Below are 14,541 nucleotides of genomic sequence, written 5' to 3'. Positions count from 1 at the left end.
CTGATGATGTGTGCCCGGTCTAATTACTAAAAGCCTGAACTTGGTGGTGGGGGGAGGGGGGGCGGAGTGGAAAATTGAGGAGGAGAAGTTCTTCTTTCAGGAGCAGCTGGAGAGAAGCAGGGCAGGGGTGGGAGAAGGAGGGAGAGAGGGTGGATGATGTGGAAACCATAACAGTTACTAAACAGGAGCTCAGCTCAGGTTCCCTCTGATGAGGTCCGAGGCGAAAAGCGCGGTTTGGGGTGAGTGTGCGGCAGGGCAATACTCTTCAGCAAAATAGCTGCCAGAGGAGGGGTACCCAGTTGAAACTTCCCTCTCCTGCTAGCGTGGTAAGAGCAGCTGGTGATCGAAGCCCCCACACCGCTGCTTTCTCAGAGGGTCCCTCTCAGCCAGTTTCACGTGCATGAATGAGCCAGCACCAATGGGCCACAGCGTGACTTGCTGCAAGGTGTCGGGTGCCCGACATGGCGGTGGCACGGGCACCGGGGCAGCCTGTGGGGGTTGGCTGCAGAGGAGTGGGTGGCACCGGGCCTCACTGCTGGCCTCCTCTCTGTCTGTGCGGGAGGGCTGGGCCCATTGTCCTGCTGGACTGGGGAGGGTGCGGGGTCATTCGTTAGAGGATGATGTGGCCGCTGCTAGGCAGAGGAAATGGCCTGCTTTTGTTTTCCACCCAGTAGGAAGTGGAACCTGAATCCATTAGATTCTGGGCAGTTCAGCACAGCACAGTTTGAGCTCTCGGAGGCACGATGCCTAAAAGGCTACTTGTGTGGATTTGTGTGTCCCAACCACCATTGTGCGGCGTGCCCATCTTTTATGCATTTAAAGCCCGTCAGGCTGGTAATCTAAAGCAGAGGTCTGGAAGACAGTAATGCCAACAGACATGGGGGATAGTAAAGTGCACCTGTAGAGTTAAAAAATGCATGACCCTTTCCCTCAAAGAGTGAACACGGGAGAAAGACCCCGTCCTGTAGGGTGGCTGCTGAGCCGTAATACATAATTCACGGGCCCATGCTGCTCCATGCAGATGGCAATATTAAATCGTGATTGATGCTAAGAGAGGCATGCATCTCAGGAAGGTCTCCAGGAGGCTTCTGAATATTTCCAGGGCTCTTGTGCCTTCCCGTCTTCTGTTCTACTGTCGTGTTAAGCAAAACCCCCATTCCCCAGGAACCCCTCCTGGGGATGACAGAACTTCACTCCCCAGTACAGGAGATTCTTCAAATGTCAGCGCCCACCTTGTCTGCCTTTGAAGTCGCCCCCTCGCCTCCTGGCTCACGTGAAGCTGTTTACCTCCAGCCAGGCACCGCTGGGAAGGTGGGGGCCCTTACATCCCCTGCAGCCTCCTTTCAAATGGCTGGTTACTGCTTGCCGCCGGACAAAGCAGCAGCACACCCTGGTGGTGGTGACCGGGCAGGAGGGACAGTGGGTAGAAAGCGAGAGAAAAGCACAAAGCACTTTTGTCGAAACTGTGAGGTCAGAGCCAGTGAATTCTGCGATGCAGATTTTTTCCACTCGGTGCATAATGAAATAATAAATCAAATTTGTGGTGTATGTGGAATTAAATGTTTGGGGTTTTTGCTTTTTCTTTCTTAAAAAAAGAAGAAGAAGAAGAAGAAGCAGCTAAAATCACCCTCCAGGGCCCGTTCTGGCCCAAAGCTGAAAATGCTTCCTTCCCCATCACATGTAATTGTTACCAGGCTCGGTTGTGGGTCGGCCCCACAAAACCACTGTTGTCAGTTCCTGGAGCCGTTACTTCTGGCTGCCTGGGCTGGGCTGGGCTGGGACACACCGAATGAAATGAAGGATTTATGAGATAAAGATAGAGATGAGAGGTTTGCATCAGAAGAAGACGGGCCAAGGAGGGGAGACAGGAAAAGGCAGGGGGCATGTTATGTTTGCAGCTCTCTTGTTTTTGTTAATCTCAGACCATGTAATTAAGTATATTTATGATCATTTTCTGGAATATTTTAATTTGAGGAGTGTGTGCAATTGTGAGCACGTCTGTGTGTGTGTGTGTGTGTGTGTGTGTGTGTGTGCAGTTGGGTGAGTGGGGTGGGGAAGATGAGCTGAAATAATCTCTTCCACTGAATGAGTAAGTAGGTTAGTCTTCTGGACTGCCATAAAAGGTCTGTAAGACGGTTTTAATCAGCCACTGGTAGCGAAAAGAACCAGGGTGGGGGGTGGGGGGGCGGTGGAAGGCTGTAGCATATTTGAAGTTCTCTGGCTTCTTTGCCTTCTCTTTCAGACTCAGCCTGTGGAGGTCGTTTGAATTCCAAAGATGCTGGCTATATCACCTCCCCAGGTTACCCCCAGGATTACCCCTCCCACCAGAACTGCGAGTGGATTGTTTACGCCCCTGAACCTAACCAGAAGATCGTCCTCAACTTCAACCCTCACTTCGAAATTGAGAAGCACGATTGCAAGTAAGCACCATGCTGTGCCGTTGGGCATCCGTGAGCCACACTCCCACCACCTCCCGGGGCTCCCTCCCGCCACCTCTGCCATCTAATGGCAGGACCCCCGACCCCAGCACCTGCTGAACAGTGACACCGGTGGGGGGTTGGGAGGAAACCTCAAGCTGAGGTTCTCCTTCAGGGGAAATAAAAGCCCAGTGGATCCCATAGCATGGAAGAAAGAGCCTTCCCGAGTGAAGAGTGTAGGGAGTAGCACCCCATCTTCAAAGGAGGCAGTGAGGGAGAAATCCATCTGGAGGCAGGGGCTGGACTACAGTAGGCCAGCTCTTGACTTTGGGATTTACTTTCCCCCTGGAGATCTCCCCATTTCCACCGCTGCCACCACACACAGAAACCCCACCAGCTTCCTTGATAAACTAGTAGCCAGATCCCCCCCAGCGGAGACTAGCCCCGAAGGATCTGGCTGCTATTTGAGGAAGCAGCTGCAAGCGAGTTAAAAATCGGAGGCTACACTGGTAGGTCGAAGATTCACGTTGACTCTTGTTGTCTGTGCTGCACCAGTTAGAGTCTCGAAGCCAGTGTTAGGGACTTAGTTAAGAGACTCCATTCTAATTGCTTTACAAATAGCAATCCATCCAGTCCTCACGGTGGCCCTGGGAAGCTGGTGCTGTCAGGACTTGTATACTGAAGCCCAGAGACGTTGTCAGTTACCCAAGACAGCTCAGCTGGTCTCACAACGTCAGCCCTGCCGCCTTGGGAATGTGTAGCTTGGGAGATACCAAGTGGACATTTGGACAACTGTGAGTGCTTTAGAAATGCCTCCTTGACACCGAGGTCCCTTAAATGAAGGGGAAGGGGAAGGTAGCATTGTAATGTCAAGAATGTAAACGTGCTTTGTACCGTCTAGTGGGCTCTATCTGAAAGTCCTTACTCATTGAAACAATAGCGCGAGTTTTCCGTGCAGGAAAGAATGTGCCGACGATCACGTTCTGCCCCAAACGTGCACCTGTGATGTGCCAGTGCTCTGATGGGTGTTCAGTGTCCCCTTATGATTCACGAGCAGTCTGGACATTCCTTGTGACCAAGGTGTTGCAAGTACTGAAAAGTTAACGGGGCCAGCGGGCGAGAAAGGTGCAAGGGAGCAGGGCCTACGTCCAGGCCAGCGCATCCTTGTGCAGGAGACAGGCCCCTCTTTAACCAGGGCTAGGCTGTGAGGCGGTGAATCGATGGCATTGTTATCCTCCTGGGACTGCTTCACACCTACATAATGGCTTTCTCCTAGCGAGAGGTAGTCTTCACGGAAAACCCGAGGGTTTCCGGGATGGATGAGGCCTCATGTGACGAAGAGTCATAAGATGGGTTTTCTAATCCCAGACCTACTCTTGACCCAGTGGATGACTTAGGGTAACTCATAAGTTCCTCTTTGTCTGAGTTAAATGCACAGCCTGATAATACTTTTACGGCATCTCAAGCCTGCTGATTCCCCGCAGTGGACATTAGCAAGGGTGTCTGTTAGAAGAGCTCCTCTGTCGGGTGTCTTTGCTCCTGGTGCCTTTGGCTGGGCTGCAGACGGCTGGCATGGACTGAAGCGTGATGCACAGAGAGCTTGGGTCTGTGCTCAGGGAAATTTGACTAAGCACCTCTGTCAACTGAGGGCCAAATTCTGTTATGCTTATGCCAGCAAATCTCCCAGGGAAATTGCTAAGAGGTCGTCTTATGTATATTCATAGTGGCAGTGGGGAGAAGGCATGGCTCTGGGAAGGAAAAAGTCGGGGAGCTGGTGAGCGTGACTTCACACGTGTTGGGAAGCGTGAAAGGCCAGGAAAACACGCTCCTGCCCTGTTTGGGGCTGCAGGGTCCACCTTCCCACACAGGACTCAGCCCTAGGGATGGGGAGAACTCAGGTCGCTGGAGTCTCTGGCAGCAAAAAGGGGACAAGGATGTTGCCTCGCACTCGACTTGGAGCAGGGGAAGCAGGCAAGTTACAGGTTATCATCTGGCTTATCATCCCTACTAAGTAGCTTCCTGTTTTCCTCCCCACTCCCCCGTGGATGCTTCCGGCTTGAACCAAAAAGGTCAGGAAGGTCAGAGAAAAATCTTTCTGGGGTCTCTTTTCCCCAGCGCCAAATTGTCAAGAAGGCTCTGTTGGGGTCAAGCCTCCGCTACTTAACCTCATCCTTAATTCTCTCTCCCTCCCCCGTTTCCCCTCCTCTCCCTGTCTCCCTGTCACTCTTGTTAATTTTTGTATTTAGAAAGACACATCCGGTTCTCTGAAGTCTCTCACTCTGCAAGGTATTTTTAACATTCCCCGGCCGTTTGCATTCAGAATAAGTGGGCTCCCCCCCCCCCCCCCAGCCAACTGCCTCGTGTCACTTGCTTGTGAGAGGAACAATTAGCCTAATTGAAGTCCTCGAAGTTCTGTCTTGTTCCTCCTCTCTTGCCCTCTCTCCTTTTCGTTCTAAGGGAGCTCCTGGGTTTGGAAAGCACTTAGTACCGAAGGAAATTAGACTCCTTTCTCTTTTCATTTCCGGTGCATGCTTCAAATTGGACTTGGCTCTCAAGGCCCATAGCGTGGATGCTTACCAAGAGAAAACTGCCAGAGCCGTCCTCCTGGTGAGAGGGCTCAGCGGCAGCACCCCTGCAAAACAGGGAAGTGAGTAAGAGCGGCAGAAGAAAGCCAGCCCCCCCCCCCCCCCCCCGTGGAGAAAGGGCGGCGGCCAGCACCTCCCCCTCGTGTTTCCCCCTCTCCCTCCTGTGTATGAGGTCAACTGCAGCGGTTGCCCCGTGAGCCAGGAACAGGCCCCGGCCAGTGGCCCCTGGACCCTTGGCTCTCTGTCCCTTAAAATCGACAACCCAAAGGTCAAGGCCGTTGATGAATAAACTCCAGACAGACCTTTTCCCCCCAACGGTCACTTATTAATTTGGTTCCACTTAAGCCTGCTGTCTGCTTGGAAACTTTCGCTCACAAGCCTCAACTTTGCCTGAGTCAGTGCAATCCAAGGCCACCGCCATCTGTGGTGAGGTCCCCAACTCCTCCCACGGGCTGTTAGCAGGCATCCAAACCCCCAGCGCCCACAGGCTGCTCTGGGGCCTATTCACCACCGGCTGTGGGCAGAGACCAGAGGCCCCGGTGGCCCTGCCACGTTGATGTGGCCGAGTTACCAAAGGGCAGGACTCAGGGCCATCTGAGCAAACGGGCAGAAGCCACCCATTCCCTGTGGTGAGGAAGAGAATACGGCTGCCTTTCACCTGAGTCATCAGACAAGAGGCTGAACATTAGGGCTTTAGGAACAGATGTACACAGAGTTGAATCTTTCTCTATTTCTGAAATCTAAAATATATACGTCTTTTAAAAGCCCCCACCTGGGTGTGAGACACAGCTTATTCATGAGTCCTCATGTGGGCGTGGCACCCGACCCCATCCCAGGGGCTCAAAGGAAACCAAAACCAAGAGTCTGGGTCCCGTTAAGAGTGGGTCATTTCCAGATGGGTGTCTTGAAAAACGTGCTTCGTGGGGCGCCTGGTTGGCTCAGTCGGTGAAGCGTCCACCTTCAGCTCAGGTCATGATCTCACGGTCTGTGAGTTCGAGGTCCGCGTCGGGCTCTGTGCTGACAGCTCAGAGGCTGGAGCCTGCTTCGGGTTCTGTCTCCCTCTACCTCTCTGCCCCTCCCCCACTCACGCTCTGTCTCTCAAAATATGAATAAACGTTAAAAAAAATTTTTTTTAAGTAAAAACAAAAACGTGCTCCACAAAGCGCACAAACCACCAGGAAAACCTGAAAGGACATTGCTTGTTAAAAAAAAAAGTCTTGTTAAAAAACATTTTTTGCTAAAAAACCCACAAGAAGTTTACGCTAACGATTTTACGCGTGTTCAGCGCAGCACCACCTTATTTACCTCGCGGCACTGAAGAGTAGCGCTGAATCCGAGTGGAATTTTTAGATACTCAAGCATACTCCTTTAAAGCTCTAATGTCCTTTTTTGAAAGAATTTCTGATAGAGAACATTCTAAATCATGTGCCACACTTCCCTGTCTTCTTAGACAAAACCAATACTAAGGAGAGTCACCTTTTTCTTGATGATTCAGGCTTCTAATTGTAAACTTCACTTTATGTGACAGAGGTCAGGTACTGTCCTATTTCGATCAGACAGGTTGAGATTTGAGTGTTGGTTGACCATTTCAACTTCCCAGGGCTCAGTTGCCTCGTCTGCAAAAGTGCGATGATAACTGCATTGCAAGGTTCCTGCATCTTATTTATGTGGATACATGATGAATGAGCCACCGTGTGGGCATCTTTGTACTTTGTCATGGGGACGTGTGTGGCTTTTTTCTATCAGTACTGTTGCTGTCACTTCCTGTTATGTGTACCCCTGCCTCCTGGACCCTTCCTCTTTTGACTTGTTTTACTCTTTTATTGTGTTGTACAGATTTTGCTTCAGGAAGTCTTGCTGTCTATTGGGAAGTTTTGGTTCTGGGGTCTCAGCTCTGCCCCAAACCAGTGTAACCCCAGGGCCAGCATGTCTGGTTTGCTTCCGTTGGCCAAGCTCGTGGCACAGCCGGGACTGAGGCACACCCCCAGGGACAAAGTATAAGAACAGCAGTGCTCGGGGTCCCCGGCATCGATGGAGATGCTCAAGGCTGAAACCATCCCCTGAAGGCCACCCATGTTCTGCATTTTTGAGGTTTAGGGACATTTGGCCTCTAGCTAAGGTGCTCTTGTATTTATTTACGGCCAGAGGAGCCCTCTAAATCTTAGAAGATGTGTCTGTTTCTACTAAAGTAGCGGGCGATATCTTTGAAAGGTAGCGGTTTCCCAGGCTGATAAATTGACGATAGTAAACAGAGGGAACAGACCAGACCTTAATAATCTAGCCCCTCCCCACCCAGCCAGCAATGATTTTCTGCACTCAGTGAGTAGCCTTGATTCCAGTCAACAGCCAAAGACAACCTTATCTGTATGAGATCTGTGAGCGCCCAGTGCTTGGACCCTCCTCCCTCTCCCCTCCCTAGTGTCCACCTGCGCACTCCCCTCCTCTTCCCCTCCATTTCCTTGATTCCTCTAGTTCTTTTATGGGTCCCAGTGCCGAGCTCCGGAGCATTGTGTATTTCCTTGATTTGCTGGCTTGCCTTTGGTTCCTATGCGGTCAATATGTTGTATTCTGAGCGTGTAAATCCTCTAAGGGCATGGACCACATACTTCATTTCTAGACACCTGGTCTTGGAATACCAAGCAGGCACGTGCAAATGATTGTTTCACTGGTATTTTTACATCTGAGATGCCAGGACATAGGTCAGCATGGCATGAACCTGCGTTGAAAGGCAGACAGAGCTGTCTTCCCCATTCGCCCAGCCTGTGATGTGACATAGTAACAACGGGAAGATGAGACACAGGCTCACTGAAGTCACTAGGCTCTCTGTGACTCGGCCTTTCACCACCCAAATGGCAACAGATGATGCATTCACGCACAGTTATTAAACACCCATGATGTGCCACAAGAGATGATAGCATTGCGAATGCAGCGATGGCAAATCGTATTCTTTGCCTTCGTGGCACTTCGGGTTTGGGAGCAAGTGAAAAAAAAATGTGGTTACTCGTGATAAAGCTACTACATCTGGAGCATCACCCCTGAGCCTGGCACTTTGCTAAGTGCTTCACATATATCATCTCATTTGATCCCTGCTTCCAAAAAATGTGAAGTCACTGTTACTCTTCCCATTTTATAGAAGAAGGAACTTGGGCTTAAAAGCAGTTAAGCATCTGGCCCAAGGTCCCATTCACGGAAAAAGGCAGAGAAGGGATTTGAAGCCAGAGTACCCTGCTTTGCAACCTGGGCTGTTCGCTCTTATGCTCTGTTGCCCACCCCCGCAGCACTGTGCCTGCTGACTGAGGATACGGCATAGGCGAGTAATGTGAGCCCACAGCACTGAGACCCAGCCCAGGCTGGGGAGATCAGGGAAGGCTCCCTGGAAGAAGTGATGGCTGCACCAATCCCAAAGAAGTTAGGCAGACAGGGGGAGTGTGTGCGCCCTGGCTCTCCAGGTGGAGAGAATCATGCCAAAGATGAGAAGGGGAAAGAATTTGATGCCTTTGGGAACAACAGTAATTGAAGGGCCATCCTTGTGACTTGCTGATCAACAAAAGTTCTCAGTGAAGAGGTGCCTAAGCAATGCTATTGAATTTTATTTCCTGGCCAGGCGTCTACCATCTCGGAGAAGGGGCTGGGTCAGGAAGTAGGAAAAACTAAGATCTTAAGGACTCTCTGCTGCTCTCACCCTCCCTGGCCAGCGTCTTTACAATTTTGTACTCTATATCCAGGGATCCACGCCCCCCCCCCAACCCTGAGTTAATGCCTGAATGTGGGGTTTGGCCTGGAAAAGTCCAGAAAACACTGGATTAAACTCCACTTGCCAGTTTACTCCTACACAGTACTCTCTCTGAACACGTATCTCTTTCCTAAGAATAGAGGGCAGGAGGCCACATTGCCCAACTGGAGGTGTGGTTTCGGCTGGTGTCCACCTGAGTCTCTGGAAATCGAAGCAGAGTATAAATTCTCTGGTTCAGGAGAGTGTCTTGCCCTCCGGAGAGAGCCTCAGGTTGATTACTCATGACATTATTATAGATTTACTGCCTGCCCAACCACAGAAATATTCTGATTCCCCCAAGGAACCAACGAGCAGCAATATTCTTCTGTATTGCAACAACCCTGCCTAATGACAGAAACAGATCCCCCTGCAGGTACGTGGTGCAATAACGGGACGGTCCTGCTGACTGGAGCTCAGCTGGCAGCAGACCCCAGCTCACCAACCTTGACCAAGGACTCCACCCAGCAACTTAACTTGCTAAAGAAGTGGGGAAAAAAAAAACATCACAGACTGTGCTCCTCCTCCTACCAAGGTTAAAGAGCAGTTGGGACAAGGGTTATTTTTGGCAGTTTGTTTTTAAATATGCGATGTTGCAATCACAACTCTCCAAATGCAAGCTTCGCTGTGGATGTCCTTCCTAACAATGCGTTTTTATCTCCTGATTGAGAAAATCACTTGAGGTTTTCTCATACACAATCCCACTTGTTCTGCCTCTCAACCCTGGCACCTTCTCTGAAGCCAGAGGTCCCAGAGGGCAAGCATCTTACCCCATGTAACTGCGTGTAATTCTCCCGGCTAATTACACCGGGTGAGAGTCTGTCTTCAGAAATTCAGTGGGAGCTCAGGGTGTGGAGGGGATAGAGAGGAGAAGGAAACAGACCGAGTGAAGAAATCAGATTTTTCTAAAAAGGGATTTGTGTATTTGCCTATAGTTATAAGTCCTATAGAAAATAATGTGTTCTCTTTGTCCTTTTCGGTGACAGGGGGATTGAAACCTTTGGATTAAGAGAAACTCAATAGATAATTTAATTCCATTCTTGTACTTCTGCCTGGATAAATCATCCCCGAAAAAAAATATATACATATTAGCTGCCCTTGTCTTTCCCTCTAGAAAAGAGCTTCCATAATCGACCTTCATTATAAAACCTAGGGCCTCACAACTCATCTCAGTGATTGCAGAGTAGATGGTTGTATTTAATTTACATAATCAGAATTTTTTTCCTAGAGGGAAAATCCCTGAAAAATGTTAGCTGGGTCAGAATAAAATTTTTAAAAAGAAGACAGAAAAACATGTGAACCGGGCTTAGGTTTGGAAAGCTGGCAAAGGACTTCATGCGATAAAATCCACATGATTGTATATGCTTTTTTTCCCCCCTAACTTTGTAGCCAAGCATCCTGGCGGTCTATATATAATGGACTGGGTACTACTGTTGTTCCCATTTAACAGGTGGAAACACCGAGGCCCTGAGCGATCTCACAGACAGTAAGGGTAGAGCTGGGATTGGAAAGCCACCACCGAAAGCTGCCTTTATTTACCTAGAGCTGTCACCTGCTGTTCCTGTCCTTAGGTATTTGGGGCCTCTCTGATTTCCTTAGACATCCTTGATGAGTCTTTTCCTGTCCTCTTCTGTTTTTTATTCCTTTTCTTTGCCTCTTTCTGCCATGCAGTCCCCTCTGGATGCCAAAAGGGCAGTCAAGGAGAGAGAGATCTGTGACTTTAAATACAGGGTGGAGGCCTGCCTCTCGGTCGATGGTCTCCTCTGCCTCCCTGTCATCCACCTCCCGGTCCCCTCCAGCCCCCCTCGCCATCCTCTTCAAATTCTCTGCCATCCCCCCACCGCCTCACTCTGCAGCTGGAATCTGAAGATGTGAGGGTTAGTAATAGAGTGTCAGCGGAAGTAATTGATTCCTCACACAGAGAGAATTCTCCTGCCTTCAGTGTCAATGGAGCTGAACCAGAGTCTTGGAGGTGAGCGAGACATGTAAACAGTCCATGGCTGAGCTGTCAGGGCGAAGCCAGACACACCGGAGAGTGAGCGAGCGGGAGAACAGTGGAACAAATAATTGTTTTATTGGGAAGGAAAGGAGTAAATAATATTTCAGCCCAGGAATTGGCAGTTTGAAGGAGACGGTTGAGAGCTTGAAGCAGAAGGAATCGTGATGCAGGTTTTAATGGAAGAGTTTTTCTTTGTCTCAAGGTAGGAGGTTTCGTCCCCACGCCCCCCCCTTTCTCCCATTATCATCATTATTATCATTAAAATAATTACCGTAACAATTACGGTTGATGAGACCTGGAGTTTATAGAGCACCTTTCATCTGAAAGTTCAAAGTGATTTATCTATGTGTCATCCCTTTGAGAGTGGTAGGAGGGTAAGAAAGTTGGGGTTTTTTTGGTTTTTTTGGTTTTTTTTGTTTTATTTTTGGTCTTCTCCACTGGGAAACTGAGGTCCAGGCAGATTCGGGATTCGGTCTAAGCCTAGGGCCAGGCGGCTGGGTGTTGGTGGGGGACTGACTCCTCTTCTGGGGGTCTCTGCTGCCCTCCTGCCCACCAGGCCCCTTACCTTGTGTGGCCCTCACAGCTCACCCCTGGCACCAGCGTTCCCCCCCCCCCCCCACCCCCCGACGGCATGAGGGCCGTGCAGCCAGGCAGCCAGCAGCTCCTGCCCAAAGCAAGCAGCCTGTGACGGCTGTAGGATGTATAAAGGTCCTTCACAGTCTGACTCAGCCTGCTCCCATCCTGCTGGGAGACTTCCTGCAATCTGGTTCCCTTTCTCCTAGAAGGTGGCGTCCTTTCTAGACCTGTTTCCTCCTGGTCTTGTGGAACCTCCGGCCAAGAGAACCCGGTATTCCCGAACGTTCCCTCCTTCCACCCCCGACAGATGCCGGCCAGTTCTTTCAGAATAGAGGGCCGTGTCTGTGACGGGGAGCGGAGCATGCTGCCACGTGCACCGGGTAGAGGGGGCTGCTTTTGCGCCTGTTGCGGCCACAGTGCCTGCACAACACAGCCATCGAGGAGAGCACAGTTAGCCAGCGGCGGCTTGAGAGGTGGAAGCCGTTCCAGCCGACTGGCCATATATTCAGAATCTCCACCCTGGCGTGGCAGCAGCCCTTCCTGCTTGGACATTCGCGCAGGCCCGTCATTTCCACACCACGGTGCTTTTTTTGCACAATGGCGACAAGTCTGCCGCTGGAGCCCGGAGAGGCTCTGAACTCTGTAACCTGAAGCTTGCAGTGAGTGAAATCCAAGGACGGGGCCCATCACACCAGCCACGTACTCCCAAATTGTCCCCTGCTTGCATTTCTGCGTGGTACATTTTTCAGGCAAGCTTTGTATTTTCTAAGTTTTGTTATGGAGGCTGGATGCCAGCAAAGGGGGGATAGAAAAAATGGTTGGGAGCCCAAACCTTTAGAAAAACATTTTTCTGACGCAGTGTTTGATTCCCCGGTGCCCAGTGTGCCTCATTCCCAGCAGGCTCCCATTTTTCGGACAGATGGGAAGGTTATGATTTGCTCTCACAATTAGACCCTCTGGGAGCCAGGGTTAGTGATCGCCTGTTCCAGAGGGAACTGTCTGCCCGGCCAAATGCAAGGATGCTGCCAGCATGCCAAGCCCTGGGATGGTGTGCTCCGATTTCCCCTTAGTGGATACCAGTCACAGAGGCATGATTCCTATTTATGAGATGAGGCAAACTGAGGCACGCAAGCTTGATTGACCCAAGCCAGCGTAGGACAGTGTAGGCAGTCTCTGGCCTTGCTGGGGTTCACCTTCCCATCCAAGCGCCAGCCTACTGGTAAACAGACATAAATTATGGGCTCCTCTTACCTCCTTCCCACTCTAGTATCGTTACCAAATGCTAACAAGGGGCCCTTTAAGCTAACTGCAGAGTGAGGATTTTATAGACATGTACAGCAAACAGAAAAAAGACCCAACCGTCGTGCCGAAAAGAGCCTGCCCAGCAGCCTTAAACTTCACATTGGCACTGCTTGCCTAGAAAATCAGTCCTTACATAAGCAAACACGTTCCACCCAAGTCAGCCTCCAGAGTGCTCGCTGGTCCGGGAGTGGAACAGATCTGTGGCCATACAGCCTCAGGAATGTGTCTTGCTGGGGAGCCAGGTCAGTGGGGGAAGTGGTGTTCAGCCAGGGGGTCAGGGGAAAAGTGCTGGAGGCTTTGTTGTGTGCCCTTAATTCTCCGAAAGTTCATCCTCAGTGAGACTTATCAGACGCCCTGTCTGGAGCGGCCTCCTTCCTCATGTCGCGAGGCGTTCTTGGCAGCCTGCTCTGTCAGGAACAATGAGATCGGCGGGCCCCTCTCCATCATCCCAGGGCTTCTGCGGAAAACAACCAGCAATTATAAATAGATGTTATTTGTAGTTTCCATTTTCTTGCCTTCAAGGTTTTCTGGAATCATTCCTTCGGTTTGTTTTGGGTTATTTTCTTCACATACTTCCTTTGCTGGGTGGTCAGATTTCCTCCTTTCTAAAGAGGCACGATGACCCTGGCTGTGCGGGGACTGCGGATAACCTCCGCGTATCAGAGATTTGCGGTGGGAAGAAATGAAGGAAGAAAATGAAACTGCCAACAGTCGCTGTTAAAAAGGCAGCAGCACCGACACAAATACGCAAACAGATGTAGCGTCTTGGCACCGTTTGAGTCCCGTAGTTATCTCACAAATGATAACAATAACAACAGTAATAATAGCGGCAGTAATGACGAACATTTCTTTACTGAGTACTTGCTCTGTGCCAGGCACTGTGCTGAGCTATTGACATGCATTAACACACCAAACAGAGGGAGGCTGGGTGGTTGTTCAAGACCCACCTGTAGGTGGGGAGCGGGGGGGGGGGGGGGTGGGGGTGGGGGGGGGTAGGGGGGGGTGGGGGGAGGGGAAAGGCCCAGGTTGTTTGATTTTAGCCTGGGCTCAGAAACATGAGATGGAAAGGAAATCGCAAAAACTCAAGTAACTGAAGCACTATTGATGGATTTGTACGGAAGGAGGATTTTTAGAAACCCCCACTGCTAGCACTGAGGTTGGGGGGGGGGGTGGGCACCGAGACTGTCTCTACCATTATGACTTTTCATTCCATCTCCACGTGTTCAGTTTCCACGACATCACGTGTATGTAACCTTTCTCTCCCCCACGTCCGCCACCCCGCTTTATAAAAACAGGAGGACTAGTAAAAATAGCCGGTGTCTCCCGGTGACTTTCTAAGGCACCCGGGACTCTTCTGGGCTTGTATGTACTTTGGCAGTCCTTCCCACAATCCCATAAGGCGGGACTATTATTTTTTCCATTTTATAGATGAAGAGGCTGAGATTCAGAGAGGTGAAATGCCTTGCCTGCAGTCAGGCCACTAATGAGTGCTGGAAACTGGATGGGTGTACCCACAAAGCCCATGTACTACACTTCTCAGAACACACACGCTTATTTATAGACAGATATGTTTCTGTATAACAGTGAGTTAAGATTATTTTTGTCACAGACCTAGGAAAATGTGCACATACACAAACACAAAATTTCTGCGTTTGACTTGTAGGGTTCCCTCACCTACTGAAACTCATCTGCGGACCCTACTGGAAATCCACGGGCTTAAGAATACATGCTCTAGATGATACTTTAAGAGCTTATAAATACACAGGGTACTGTTTTCTCACTCGATGGACCATATGTTCACATATGGGTATATATGCGCTTATAAAAATACTTCACTTGCAAAAATTAATATGTTATCCCATCTGAACACTTAAAAGCAGAGCTGGGTGGATC

General features: G+C 50.2%; 1 protein-coding gene across 6 annotated transcripts in view; it reads left to right on the top strand.

Annotated features, from left to right (window-relative positions):
* The window catches only part of NRP2 (neuropilin 2), a 116,844-nt gene that overhangs the window by 14,066 nt on the left and 88,237 nt on the right, over window positions 1–14,541 (top strand). For 5 of the 6 annotated variants that reach the window (XM_058707846.1, XM_058707827.1, XM_058707837.1 and 2 more), the window contains exon 2: window positions 2,243–2,420. In XM_058707846.1, coding sequence (XP_058563829.1) covers window positions 2,243–2,420 — 178 coding nt within the window. Of the gene's footprint in view, window positions 1–1,741; window positions 1,830–2,242; window positions 2,421–14,541 lie in introns of those variants that run through there. The other variant, XM_058707855.1, reaches the window with a different exon arrangement.

This window comes from Neofelis nebulosa, chromosome 2 (genome assembly GCF_028018385.1).
Source record: "Neofelis nebulosa isolate mNeoNeb1 chromosome 2, mNeoNeb1.pri, whole genome shotgun sequence".
NCBI lineage: Eukaryota > Metazoa > Chordata > Mammalia > Carnivora > Felidae > Neofelis > Neofelis nebulosa.
Note: the sequence above shows the minus strand (reverse complement) of the source record. Positions and strands in the feature narration are given on the sequence as shown.